The sequence below is a fragment of the Furipterus horrens genome, unplaced genomic scaffold (genome assembly GCF_987537825.1).
Source record: "Furipterus horrens unplaced genomic scaffold, mFurHor1.1.pri manual_scaffold_5, whole genome shotgun sequence".
Classification (NCBI taxonomy): domain Eukaryota; kingdom Metazoa; phylum Chordata; class Mammalia; order Chiroptera; family Furipteridae; genus Furipterus; species Furipterus horrens.
Window position 1 is genome coordinate 164,915,026 of NW_028327175.1, and position 13,379 is coordinate 164,928,404.

General features: G+C 39.3%; 1 protein-coding gene across 1 annotated transcript; it reads left to right on the forward strand.

The window, feature by feature from the left end:
* The first annotated feature begins 343 nt into the window (after window positions 1-343).
* On the forward strand, window positions 344-13,307 carry VDAC2 (voltage dependent anion channel 2). Its single transcript, XM_090278255.1, has 10 exons — window positions 344-478; window positions 692-746; window positions 1,833-1,901; window positions 2,712-2,761; window positions 6,108-6,260; window positions 6,353-6,405; window positions 7,345-7,572; window positions 8,647-8,797; window positions 11,575-11,632; window positions 12,930-13,307. The coding sequence occupies exons 2-10, from the start codon at window positions 716-718 to the stop codon at window positions 13,019-13,021; spliced, it is 885 nt and encodes a 294-aa protein (XP_090134381.1). The 5' UTR covers window positions 344-478; window positions 692-715; the 3' UTR covers window positions 13,022-13,307.
* Window positions 13,308-13,379: the final 72 nt, after the last annotated feature.

Genomic DNA, 13,379 nt, shown 5'->3' on the forward strand with positions numbered 1-13,379 from the left:
GCCGCGCCCAGTCGCGCAGAGCCCCACACGGACTCCTACTTGGTGCCCCGCCCCGCTCGTGAGGAGCATGCGCGGGGCCTCTGCCCCATCCCCCGACAGCGCGGTACCCACAGTGTTACATCCGCCCTTCCCCGCCCCCTCGCTGCGGGGGCTGGCCTGGTCACTGCCTGACCAGAGGTCCTGCAGTTTCTGCCTTGTTCCAGCTGCTGCTGACGGACCGACGCAGCTCACCCAGAGGGCGGGGGTGTCGTCCATCCGCGTCGCCATTCCGGAGCAGGTTGGTGTGGGCAGCGGGCGGCACTGCGGAGACAGGCGCCGTGGAGAGCCCTGGCAACAGAGGCGGGGTCCTGGAGGGGGGAGGATTGGGTTGCGGCGGGCGGAACGGTGTCTCCTTCACTTCGCCCTCCAGTCCCGGCAGCCGCAGCCCCATCTCGAGGCAGGCGAGCGGCGGCAACGCCCCCTCTCAGGAGACCACTAGGTACCACGGCGCCCGTTTCATTGCGACCTGGGGGTGGCCTAGATCCCAGCGGCCAGACAGAAGGCCTGAGCGGGAGTCGAGGTTGGCCCTGGCTCCCTAAGATGGCCGCACTGCCCCGCGGCCCCTCGCCCCTCTCCCCTCTCTGTCTGAAAACCCCTTCTGGCTCCTTGACCTCCTTCTTACTCCCCCTGACCGCACTTTTTGTCCTCGCAGATCACCTTTTCCCGCGGCTTCGCCATGGCGACCTACGGACAGAGCTGCGCTCGGCGTAAGTACAGTAGGGATCTCTGTGGGACGGGGCGGTCGTGTCCCGGGGGTCGAAGCCTTTCGACTAGATAACTGCAACTTTTTACCCCGCCTCCCGCCCCCTACTTGCCATCTCTCCAAGAACTTGGAAATTCGCCCTTTTCGGCAGTCACTTCACCCGTCTTGACTCCCTGTTATGCAGAGAAGGGGCTGGGCTGCTGGATTTCGGAAAAAGGGAATAGACCAGGGGAGTAGATTTGTGGCTGCATTCACCTTCAGCCTTTGGACGTGCCTTTGGCGAATTCAAAAGCAAAAATTTATTAGTTGTTGGAGTGGGTTTTTGGAGGATTGGATCAGTCATTTCTAGAGGAAGTAGTAACTCCTCTGTGAGAGCGCAAGGTCATTACACGTGCGCCTAAGGGCGTGGACGCCCTTAGAATGAATGAGCTCGTGTCAGGAACTCAGATTGCTTGCTCTTAAACCGCACAGCATTGGCTGATTTCAGTATCCTTAATATGTTGAAAGTGCCATTTGACATTTAATTGCTGTAGACACTTGGGTGGAATATAGATGACCGTATTACTTCCTAGTTCCAGTTTTTAAATTCCCAGAGTATTATGTATCTTTTTCTTCTCACTTACGAATGTTAGTTTTACCTCAGTGAGGATCCTAAGGGATATATTGGGGGAGAGGACCTTGTCTTAGGTTTTTATTTTGTCTCATTTGGTTATGTCAGTTCATTCCAGTGAATTTTGAGTTTTGGCTGATACGTCTGTAAGGATAGATATATGTGTATATGTGTATATGTTTGATTCTTTGGTCTGAGAGGGTGAGGAACAGAAAGTCTTTTTCTGTTTTGGAAGGAATTTTCCAACTTTGTATAGTCATGTACTGTAGTCATCCATTTAGAAATAAGCCTTTGTTGGTGGTATCTCCTTCATGGATCGTTATAGTACAGTTTTATCGTAATTTTTGGTGGTATCAAAAACACATCAACAAACTGAGCTGCTTTAAAGATAGTAAAGATAGCAGTGGGTCATCATCTAGTTCTTGGACAGAAAGTGGAGAACAGGCACATTATTAACACTGGAATGTTTCCTCCCATCAGCAATGTGTATCCCTCCGTCATATGCTGACCTTGGCAAAGCTGCCAGAGATATTTTCAACAAAGGATTTGGTAAGAACTTTAAAAAAAAAATTTTATTGATCAGAAGTGAAAGTGTGTGTTTGGATTGCTTAGTGAAATGGTTAATTTCTTTAAATTGTAATTATCTTGCTGCATTAATTCTTTTGTTGGGTACATTTTAGATAAAATTTTTGTTAAAATAGTTCTGTACCAGTCCACATCACCCTCCATCCTAGTTTCCTCCAGTATTTTCAAACTGTAGTTCAAGGATTTTACTTTAAAAAGAAGAAAAACAGGTGTGTTTTCATTTTCTTCAGATGTAGCCTAGGCCTTGATTGACTAGGGTTATTAGTGGTATTGTTATTATGTATTACTGTTTTTGCTTTTGTGGAGGTGACCCCTATCAGATTTGGGCTTTTCAAGTGAAAAAAAATTTTTTTATTAAAGATTTGGGTACACACACACACACCCCCCTCCTCTACTTTAGATTATTCTCCCAGTTATTTAGATTATTAATCCCAAGGGGAGATAACTCCTTTGGAGTTAATATTCTCAATGTCTATCATAATAAACTTGGCTATTTTGAGATTTAAACTGAATTGGTTCTCTCATTTTAGGTTTTAAAGTGGTTTGAAAGTTTGTTTTTGGTTTCAAAACACTAAACAAAGCTGCAGAAATGTTTTGTCCCTTTCATGTCAGTTTAACATAGAATAATTTAAAATTTTTCTTTTAAGTATTGTGTTTCAACGTACATTTTTATCTCCGCACAACATGTGAATCCTTGGTTTTTTAGATGTGTAGCCAACTGTTGGTATGCATTTTTTATGCAAAAGTCATTTTGTAATAATTTGCTCTCTTAAGGTTTTGGGTTGGTGAAACTGGACGTGAAAACAAAGTCATGCAGTGGCGTGGTGAGTGTTAAATATCTAATAAATTCTGATGAATGTTCATGTAATTGTGTACCTATAAATGTTCAAAACAAAAATGTACCCACTTTACTGTAAAGAAAAGGCAGAAGTTAATTTTAAGGGATTTGCATGTAACTTGATTTATTTTGGCTGTGGTCTTTTTTCATGTGGTGTTTTGCCATATTACTATGTCTGCACAAAGAACTCAGTAAAGACACTGGTCATGTGGGACTCAGTAAGATTATAAGCTTGAAGGTAGGGAACCTGTTACACTTTTTCATAACCCTTTCTTTTAATACCTGTTAAAAGCATTAAGAATAATGCTGGGCATAAAAGTATTCAGTAACTTTTTAAAAAAATCCTGACCCAAGGATATGTTTATTGATTTTAGAGAGGAAGGGAAGGGGCAGGGGAGAGAGTGAAAGAGAAACATAGATGTGAGAAACGTGGATCGGTTACCTCCTGTATGCGTCCTTACCAGGTATTGAACCCACAACCCTTTGGTGTATGGGAGGGTGCTTCAGCTGACTGAGCCACCTGGCCGGGGCTATTATTCAGTAACTTTTCATTTGTGGGTACTAATCATTTCTATACTGGCCATATTCTAGCAGCTCTCCTTAGGGAAGATATCTATATATATTTTGTGAATTTAGAGAATCTTGATCTGAGTATTTTTAAAGAGGTTAGTGTTTTTGCGATTGGATGTCTTGATTCTGCCTAACAAACTCCCTAAAAGGGAGTAAAATAAAATTTAATTTGGTTTGATTTTCTTTTTCTCCCTCTAAAATTTTTGTTTTGACATTGTTTGGGGGATGGGTATAGTGTGTGCGTATTGAATATTATTGGTCGTTTTAATAAATTCTTGGCTGTAGTTGTTAATTTCCTTAGTGCATGTAGCTGGTATTAAAATTGTGTTGTAGTTTAATGCCTAGACTTGGGTTTCTGGGGTTTATATTTGTCAGGTATATAATTTGGTTTCTTTGATCTGAAAAGAAGCCTGAATATTCATTGTGGTTGGGTGACTTATTTGTTTATTGTAACAGATTTCAGAGCAGTAATTTAGTGTTTATTTTTTATTTTGTGTTCCCACTCTTAATCTGTTGAGGCTCCTTATAAACACTTGCTGTGTATTTGTTGAAACACAAAAGACCGCTTTAAAAAAGAAAAAAAAGGTAAAAGACTCACTCAGTCTTGTGTTAAAAAGCTTATTTACTGGTTGGAGTGACAAACTTTAAACTACAGTTAGAGAAGTATACTAATACTAGATAGTTTGATATATCAAAATCTTTGTTGGAAAGAAAGGACTTATTGTGGACAGGGTTAAGGAAAGTTTTAAGAAAGTATGTTTTAAGATCATGAAGAACGTATAGGAGATGGATTATATATAGTATGTTTTTTGTTTCTATTTAATGTATATAATTTAACAAGTGTGGTACTGATCTTGTAATTTGTACCTGGCCCTAAATAAATCCCATGAATGACTGGTTGGTTCTGTTTTCTCACCTGAACTGCAGAGATGTTTGGGCAACCCCAGAACATAGAAGCCTAAATGTCTGGTGATGAAGTGAAGGGTCTAAGCCCCTAAGCCCTGCCAGTGGTGTCGTCTGGCCCAGTTTTAGTCCCACAGTGTGATCTTGGTTTTGTGTCTTGAGGTTTCCTTGGCATGTATATAGGCTAGCTCTTAACCTATGGATTGGTGGATGGAAGTGGGTGGGGCCTTAAGAATCATTAGTGTCATTCAGGAATAAAAGTACCTACTCTTGTACATTCCCTTTTCCAAGTATCTGCTAGAAGAACATGTTCCATATAGTTGCTTTTCTCTTGTGTAGAACACATGAAAATGTGGAAAGGTTCAGTGTCAGTCCAGTTTAATCCTCTAGAGATAAATTTTGTTGTTATAATTGAGGAGACTGTGTTCCAGAAAAGAAGTTTCTTCAGTGTTATTCATTTAGTAAATGACAAATGGATGCCAAGACTCCAAATTTTATATCCAGTGTTCTTTCCTGACATAATACCAGTGTTTTTCAGTATGGACATTGAGAACCAAGCCTTGACTTGAATTCCTGTTAATGAAAACATTTAATTTCAGGAGATAGTGTACAAGACCTAAGGCTTTGGAGTCTGTTTCACCTCAGAGCAATAGTTATGCAAATGTTCTGTTTTCTAAGTGAAGGGTGATTGGCCTTTTCTGTTATTTGCACAGGTTTTGATGTTTCCTTACTTTTGTAGGTATCGCAATTTCAGGTAGAAGTTCTCTTCTTAGAGGTTCAGATCAGCTGTCTTCAGACTTGGCTTTCCAGTGGCCAAGGTGTATAACCATTATTAGACAAATTGTGAATCAGAATCCTCAGAAGGCTTTTTAACATTTTATCTTGGAAGATTTCAAATGCCTACCTGCATATTGAGCTCTGAAAGATTATTAGATTTCTGGATTATCTGTAGCAGATTTTAAATTTCAGATAACCCCTCCTCCATATTATGCCGTCCTTTTTTTAGTTGGTGTGCAACTGCGGATTTGCTAGTTCTTTTTATTTGCTACAAACAAAAGATTATATAATGCACTTCTAATTGATCCCTGTATATAGATTATTTTCCTACTGATACCATCTGTTATACATACTATAGTTTATATTATGCATGATATAAACCAGTTGTAGAGTAAATCTCCTATAATTCCTTCCCCCTACTTCTATTCCCCCTTTTTTAATGGTAGTGTGAAAGGTGGTTGGAAAGGCATGAAACCTGGTGAAGACTGTTGTATCTTACAGAAACAGAAGATTGGGATTACCTAAGAATTTAGAAAAATAATTATTTCTTCATGGCATGAATTACTGAAGTGGGATACTTTCCCTTTAAAGACTTTCAGGAAACATTTTATAATAAATAAATATGTGTTATAAACTTTGATTGTAATGATGGTATATGTGATAACCATAGTGACTTATTTAGTGTTTTATTCAATATCAGGTATATTGGATGCAGTACCAAAACATTCACTCCCCTCCCGCTGCCCCCAGTGATTTTTGAATCCCAAATAAAATCACCTTATAAGTTTCCTTGAAATGTGTACAGTTTGTCGTTCACTTGAGAATTAGGTATAGATTAACTTGTGATTGGTTGGAAATGTCAGCTCTAAGGTGGCAGTTAGTAATTTACAGGCCAGTTTTTCACTCTTGTATTTACTGAGTAGTAGAGCATGGGAATATTCAGCAAGCTAGAAGGATTAGTGAAGTTACTAAGTGTTTCAGTGTTTTTTTTTTTGTTTGTTTTTTTTTTTTTGGTATGTGTAAGTTAGTAGATTCTTAAATGCTTGTGAGAAAGTTCATGAAGTTATTTATTGTCTCAATAGGAATTCTCAACATCTGGTTCATCTAATACAGACACTGGTAAAGTTACTGGGACCTTGGAGACCAAATATAAATGGTGTGAGTATGGTCTGACTTTCACAGAGAAATGGAACACTGATAACACTCTGGGAACAGAAATCGCAATTGAAGACCAGGTAACATTTTGAAAATGTGCTTTAGTATTAATTATTTTTGCATTTCAAAAGGGAAGCAAAGCTGAAATAATTCCTTTTTCTTTTCAACATAGATTTGTCAAGGTTTGAAACTGACATTTGATACCACATTTTCACCAAACACAGGGTAAGCGTGGACATTTGTATCTGCTTTAAATTTAAAAGCATTTCTCTTCTGTATATTTAGGAAAGTGCATATTTATTTATTTACTCGCTTATTTTCCTTTTTATTGAATTTGTTGGGGTAACACTGGTTAACAAAACTATACAGGTTTCAGGTGCACTATTCCACAATGCATTATTTGTACACTGTATTGTGTGTTCACCACCCCAAAGGAAAGATGCATGTTTACTGTTTAACAGCTTACACAGATTCCTTGTTGTAAATTTCTTTTTGTGCCTTTGAAGGATGAACACTATGGTGCTGTCACTAGCTTGCCTTCAAACATTTGTCTCTTTTCATTGTGGCACTAAGTTGGGTAATTAATATGTTTTGAATATACTTTTGTGATGGACTGCCAGTTATGCAAAGCAGCCCTCCTGGTGGCAGCCTTCCAATGGCAGTCAAGTTACCCCATGTGCCCTTGTCTTTTTAGTTTGTGTGTGAGAGAGAGAAGGAGAGAGAGATACATACACACACACACACACACACACACAAAATCTCTTATGATTACCCTGCTACTTTTTAAATAATGTATTATTATTATTTTAATTTTATTTATTTATATTTAGAGAGGGGGAAGGGAGGGAGAAAGGGAGGGAGAGAAACACTGATATGTGAGAGAGATGACTAGGGACCTAACCTTCAATCCAGGCATATGCCCTGACTGGGAATTGAACCGGCGACCTTTCAGTTCGCAAGCCGGCACTCTGTCCACTGAGCCACACCAGCCAGGACATAATTTTTACTTTTTTATTGTATTTTTTTCCATTACCACTTATCCTCATCTACATTTTACTCCAGTTATACTGCAGTTTATTTAAGTCTGTTGTGTGCCCTCTGTGCAGAAATTATGTAAATCTTTCCCACTGGCATCAGTTTCAAGTCAGTTTGTTCTTTTTCCAGAAAGAAAAGTGGTAAAATCAAGTCTTCTTACAAGAGGGAGTGTATAAACCTTGGTTGCGATGTTGACTTTGATTTTGCTGGACCTGCAATCCATGGTTCAGCTGTCTTTGGTTATGAGGGCTGGCTTGCTGGATACCAGATGACCTTTGATAGTGCCAAATCAAAGCTGACAAGGAATAACTTTGCAGTGGGCTACAGGACTGGGGACTTCCAGCTACACACTAATGTGTGAGTATTTCTTTTGTGGGATATTATGATGTAGGACCTCAGGATGATACTGATGTCTCCTCTCATTTATTAATGTAGGTTAAACCTAAAGGATTTCTCTTAAAATAAAAAGATCATCCTTGAGCATTTCTAGGGTACCCATCAAAAATGAGTAGTTAAAAATGTTAGTCTGACTTTCAGTGCTGAGAGAGTAAATGTTCATTTCCTACGAGACTTGGTGTGCTTTGTATTTTTAGAATAGGTAAAACATTGCCAGGTTCTGCCACTGCATTTATTTGACTTATTTGTTTATGATGTTTGAGGACCTGCTTTGATTTCCTAAAATGTATGGTGTATTTTATAAAACGTTTTATTTATTTATCTTTAGAGAGAGGGAAAGGGGGGAAGAAAGAGGGAGAGAAACATCAATGTGTGGTGGCCTCTCATGTGCCTCCAACTGGGGACCTGGCCCACAACCCAGGCATGTGCCCTGACTGGGAATTGAACTAGTGACCCTTTGGTTCACAGGCTGGCACTCAATCCACTGAGCCACACCAGCCAAGGCTTGTGTTTTTAACCTAACCCAGATTAGATATATATGTCAAAAGGACTGAAAAAGAATTTCTTCCCTTATAAAAAAAATAATGCATTGGTAAATAATAGAACAAAGAAGAAACAAAAAATTTCCATAATCTTACCGTGTAAGTATATAATTTTTGTTAACTGTTTATGTTTTGGTGTTCTACCTTTTTATATATGCTATATACATAAAATAGATACTGAAAAGGCTATTTTATAACCCCTTTCCCCCCCTACCTTAATACATCTTGATAATTTTCCTATAGCATTATGTATTCTACAACATGAGTGTTAGTGGCTGGTAATTCCACTGAATGGATGTAGCATTCTTTATTTGACCAATCCTTGTTTTGGGCATAGGTAGGGAAAAGACCTTTTAAAATGAGAAATTTCAGTGGAACACTAGAGACCCATGTAAGCAATAGCTTTTATTTAAATGTAATGCTACTACAATATCAACCTAGTGCCTTAGATGTATAACATTGCCTGTTCTTGATTTATTAATTTAAAATATAGCAACGATGGCACAGAATTTGGAGGCTCAATTTATCAGAAAGTATGTGAAGATCTTGACACTTCAGTAAACCTTGCTTGGACATCGGGTACCAACTGCACTCGCTTTGGCATTGCAGCTAAATATCAGTTGGATCCCACTGCTTCCATTTCTGTGAGTACTACTATGGGTTTAGAATAAACGGTTTTTCTGGTTGTGGGAATTAATCTTTGGATATGTTATGCTGAGAATGTGAACTGTGCTTCACACTATCCCCAGTTTACATACAGATTGGATTAGAATTTTGAATACTGCTTTTTTTAAAAAATAGAGACAGTGTTAAAGGTTTGGTATCCAGGCCATAGAAGTTTAGCTCCAAAAGCATATTGGTAGTAACTGAGCCTCGAGCTTGTCTAAGCTCAAGGAAGCCAGTGTTTTGGGTTCTGGGCAGTTCTCATTCCTGCTGGGGAGGGGGAGTACTTCAACTGATACTTTGACTTTTTTTTTTTTTTTTTTTTTGGTATTTAAAGATTTTATTCATTTTTAGAGAGAGGACAAGAGAGGGAGAAAGAGAGGGAGAGAAATGTGTGGTTGCCTCTTGCACGCCCCCACTGGGGACCTGGCCCACAACCCAGGCATGTGCCCTGACTGGGAATCAGACCGGCAACCCTTTGGTTTGCAGGCTGACACTCAATCCACTGAGCCACACCAGCCAGAGCTGACTTTGTATTTTTATGGTTTATAAAATATCTTCAGATTTGATCTCAGTGCTCAGTGGTACATAATGCCATTTTGCAGTTGGTGAAACCAAAACTTGGAGAAAGGACTTAACACCACTACTAGGGAGGGAGGGTGGGGAGCAGTAGAGCCAGGATTGACCGCATGTCTTGGTTTCCTTCGTGTCTATGGTAAGCAGCTAGCTCACAGCTCATCTTGCTTTGCCTGGGCCTATTCTAGCTTTAGCACTGGGAGTCCTGCATCCCAGGAACTCTTACCATGCCCTCCTCCCGCCCCATCCCGGGTTAGCTGGGTCAGATGGCCACCATGGTCCTGTCCTTAGGCTCTTTCTTCCTTTAGGCAGTGGGTTAGGGTAGGAGAGAGTGGTATCTCAGGATCAGAGGGGCTGGCTCCAATTTCAGGCAGATCAGCAGCTGTTCCTGTGTGTCAGTTATTTACAGGTTAGGGACTGCCTGTACCCAGTGTACTGGGATGAAAGAAAGTTAAATCTTCCATGAGAATTATTTGTTACACAAAATAATCTTCATTCCTCAGGAGAATGTTTTGATAATTTAGGCAGTTAAGTTTTAGCTCCATTTTTGTTTTACCTTAGCAGAGCTATAATAGAGAATGAGAAGCACCCAGAATGCTTTTCCCATTGGGAAGGCAGTGATTCATTGATTTTCCCATTTTCTGTTTCTGACTGCATGTAGCAATATAAATCTCAGGATTCACACAGTATACTGTAGCGACATTGTTACTCTCTTCAAATTTATGTTTATGCAGCCATCACAGGTTTAATGACAGCAGAAGATGCAGCTCTCTTAGAATATAAAATGAGAAGGAAATTTGGGGCCTGTGCATCATTTAGTGATTCCTGGGGATTATTTGGAAATGTATCTAGCATTTCCTACTAAGTAGTGCTATTGTTGCCCTACTCAGGCATCATCTGAAGCATTGCGTGATGCCACTTCACAGTTTCATGGTTTACTCCAAAAGTAGTAGGAACTTGTATCTGATTTTCTGAGGCTCTTCAATTTGTTGGGCACAGGATGGTCACTGGTGGTGCTTTCTTTTTGAGACAGATAGCTCACATGGTCATTGGTGGCTCATGAAGACTTGGCTCTAGTGCTAACTAAATATAAGTGCCGTTTCTGTGACTTTTACCCGTGTAGTTACGCCATTTCTTTCTATGGATTGGGCTGTTTTGATGTTGCACTTTGTAAAAGTGTAGACAGATCATTTCCAAGTCTGTTTTGAAGTCAGAGGCTGTTTTTACCATAGCGTTCAAAATGATGAAGAGCAAAGAGCAACCTAGGCCCTGGAGATGGCATAATGTTAGTAGTGGGAGAGAATGGAGCTACCCCTTACCATGTCTAGTTCCCATTTCAGCCCTTGAAGGCCTATGACTAAGGTCGACAGTAATAGAATAGCAAAACAATGGATCGGTAATGACACACAGTCTGTTTACATATAGCCAAGACCCAGAGGCATTAATGCGAGGTGTGAGAGTGTGAGGCAAAAGGTTTAATCAGTCTTATTCTTAGAGGAAGTACTTGTCATTTGGAAATTTTGAACATTGATGGTTTTGATTATTTAGGATGACCCTTGGAAGTAAGGTGTATGTCAAAGTCATGAACTTAAACTTCTCATCCCACACTTTGAGGCTGTGTGTGCCATATAGCTACTGAGCCCGATGGACTTCCATTAGCTTTGTTTTGGTGGGGTTTTGTGCTAGATTAGACTCAACGAGGACGATTTCTTATGAGAGTGCTTAGTCTCTTGTGCTGTGTGGACAGCAGTAGATCTTGTAGGCACATTCCAGTAGATACTATGAATATTTTGTCCTACTGACAATTTGATTTTGAGTTTAATGGACGAGAATTAAGCCCTGGCTGGGTAGCTCAATTGGTTAGAGCGGTACCTTGATGCCAAGGTTGCCAGTTTGATCCCCAGTCAGAGCACATACAAGAATCAATGAATGCATAAATAACTGGAAAAACAAATCCATGTTTCTGTCTCTCTTTTTTCTTCCTCCCTCTCTCTAAAATCAATCAACCAATTAAAAAAAAGAAAAGAATTAAGTGGCACCTGGTTTTGTTTAGCTTAGTAACAGTATTACATTTTATTGTGTGAATAAAAAGGCTGAACACTTCATAACTGCATGATAGGGAAACATGTAGGGGCTTTGTCTCCTTTCAAAAATTTTTCTTAATTTTTTCATTTTATTTTAGGCAAAAGTCAACAACTCTAGTTTAATTGGAGTGGGCTACACTCAGACTCTGAGGCCTGGTAAGTATTCTTGATAAAGTAGGATTTTTTTGATAGTGTTTTAAAAATTAGTTTTCATTTCTTATTTTGCGAACCTTTCAAACATACAAAATTGACAGGCAATGAACACATGATTACTTTTGGCAAAAATTTTGTTTCTTTTTTATTTGCTGGGATGTTTGCAAGTTGCAGCTATCATGACACTTTTCTAAATGCTTAAGCATGTATCTCCTGAGAACATTCCCCTGTTTTGCATAACTTGATAACCGTTATCACACCTGAGAAGATTAAGTGATGCCATATTAGTATTTAATATTCATTCTGTTCACTTTCCTCACTAACACCTGAAATGTCTTATAGTAATTTTTATTTCCTCAATCAAAATTCACTCGTTTTGGTTTTTTACTGTCTATAATCTCATTTACATAACATTATTTTGAGCCTTGCTGAGTTTTCTAGAGCAGTATTTTCAAACTTTAGTGTGTGCATGAATTGTCTGGGAAATCTTATTAAAATGCAAATTCTCTTCTTATAGGTCTGGGATGAGAAATTCTATCTTTCTAACAAGCTTTTAGGTGATGCCAGAGTCCCTGGTTCTTGAACTACCATTTGGATGGTAAGGTTCCAAGGCACTTGGAACTTTTGCCTCCTCCAAATAGGGATTTTCACCCAAACTTTTTGACTGTTTTGAAGCATAAAAGAACGGTACCATGAATATCTGTATGCCCTTCTCCACATTCACCAATTATAACATTTATCACATTTATCTTTCCATGTCTGTGTACATAATCTTTTTTTCACATGTCCTTATAAATTATTTAAATGTATGTTTTACAGACATGTAGAAACATCAGTCCTTACTCTGAAGAGTAAGACATTTTTCTTCACAACTACAGTAGCATTGTCACAGCTAGGAAAATTAACATTAATAATACCTCATACATACTATAATCTCTTCAGATTTCTCCACTTGTCCCCAGAAGTGTTTATTGTAGTTTTTCCTTTCCAGAATTCAGTTATGATTGTCTTTTAGTCTCTTTCAGTCTGATAGTATGTTGAACATCTTATTATACTTTCTAGAGCACTTTGAACTTTATTATTAACATTTTTGTGCTCTGTGACTTGATGCCTTACCCGGGATGATGCCAACAGAATTCTCTGGTGTCTCAGATACTCCCAAGTGCCCTCTGGTGGCTGGCCCTAATAGGTCATCTGACAGGCTGAGGAGGAGTGACACAAAAGCTCCGGAGTCATTAAAGAAGACTGCAGACTCTTCATGTGTTTCATGCACATCATGGCTGTCTGTTTTTGTTAACAGGTGTGAAGCTTACGCTGTCTGCTCTGGTAGATGGGAAGAGCATTAATGCTGGAGGCCACAAACTTGGGCTTGCCCTGGAGTTGGAGGCTTAATCCAGCTGAAAGAAACCTCTGGGAATGGATATCAGAAGATTTGGCCTTAATATGTTTCCAGTGTGACCAGCAGGCTTTTTTCCCTCCAAGATGATCAAAACAAAGGATGAGCTAAACAAGAGCTGTGTTTTAAATATTTAGACAGTTACTTGTTAGCTGGTTTCTAGTTGAATTGGTTATCTAGTCATCAGTGCTGCGGTTGTGCAGTCATCTATACATTATTTAAATGTATTTAACTGTTAAATGAGCTACCCACCAATAATGAAATAGACCTTTATGAAAACTGTGCCATTGTGTGCATGTTTGTTTTTATGTTCCTTTTAACATTGAATATTGCCATTGAGTGCAATGGGTCAGT

Bases quoted from the DNA above. Each gene is read 5' to 3' on its own strand.
- VDAC2 (XM_090278255.1), top strand. From the start codon at position 716: ATGGCGACCTACGGACAGAGCTGCGCTCGGC. The intron at 1,902-2,711 runs GTAAGAACTTTA...TGCTCTCTTAAG, and splicing joins TATTTTCAACAAAGGATTTG to GTTTTGGGTTGGTGAAACTG. The intron at 2,762-6,107 runs GTGAGTGTTAAA...TTGTCTCAATAG, and splicing joins CAAAGTCATGCAGTGGCGTG to GAATTCTCAACATCTGGTTC.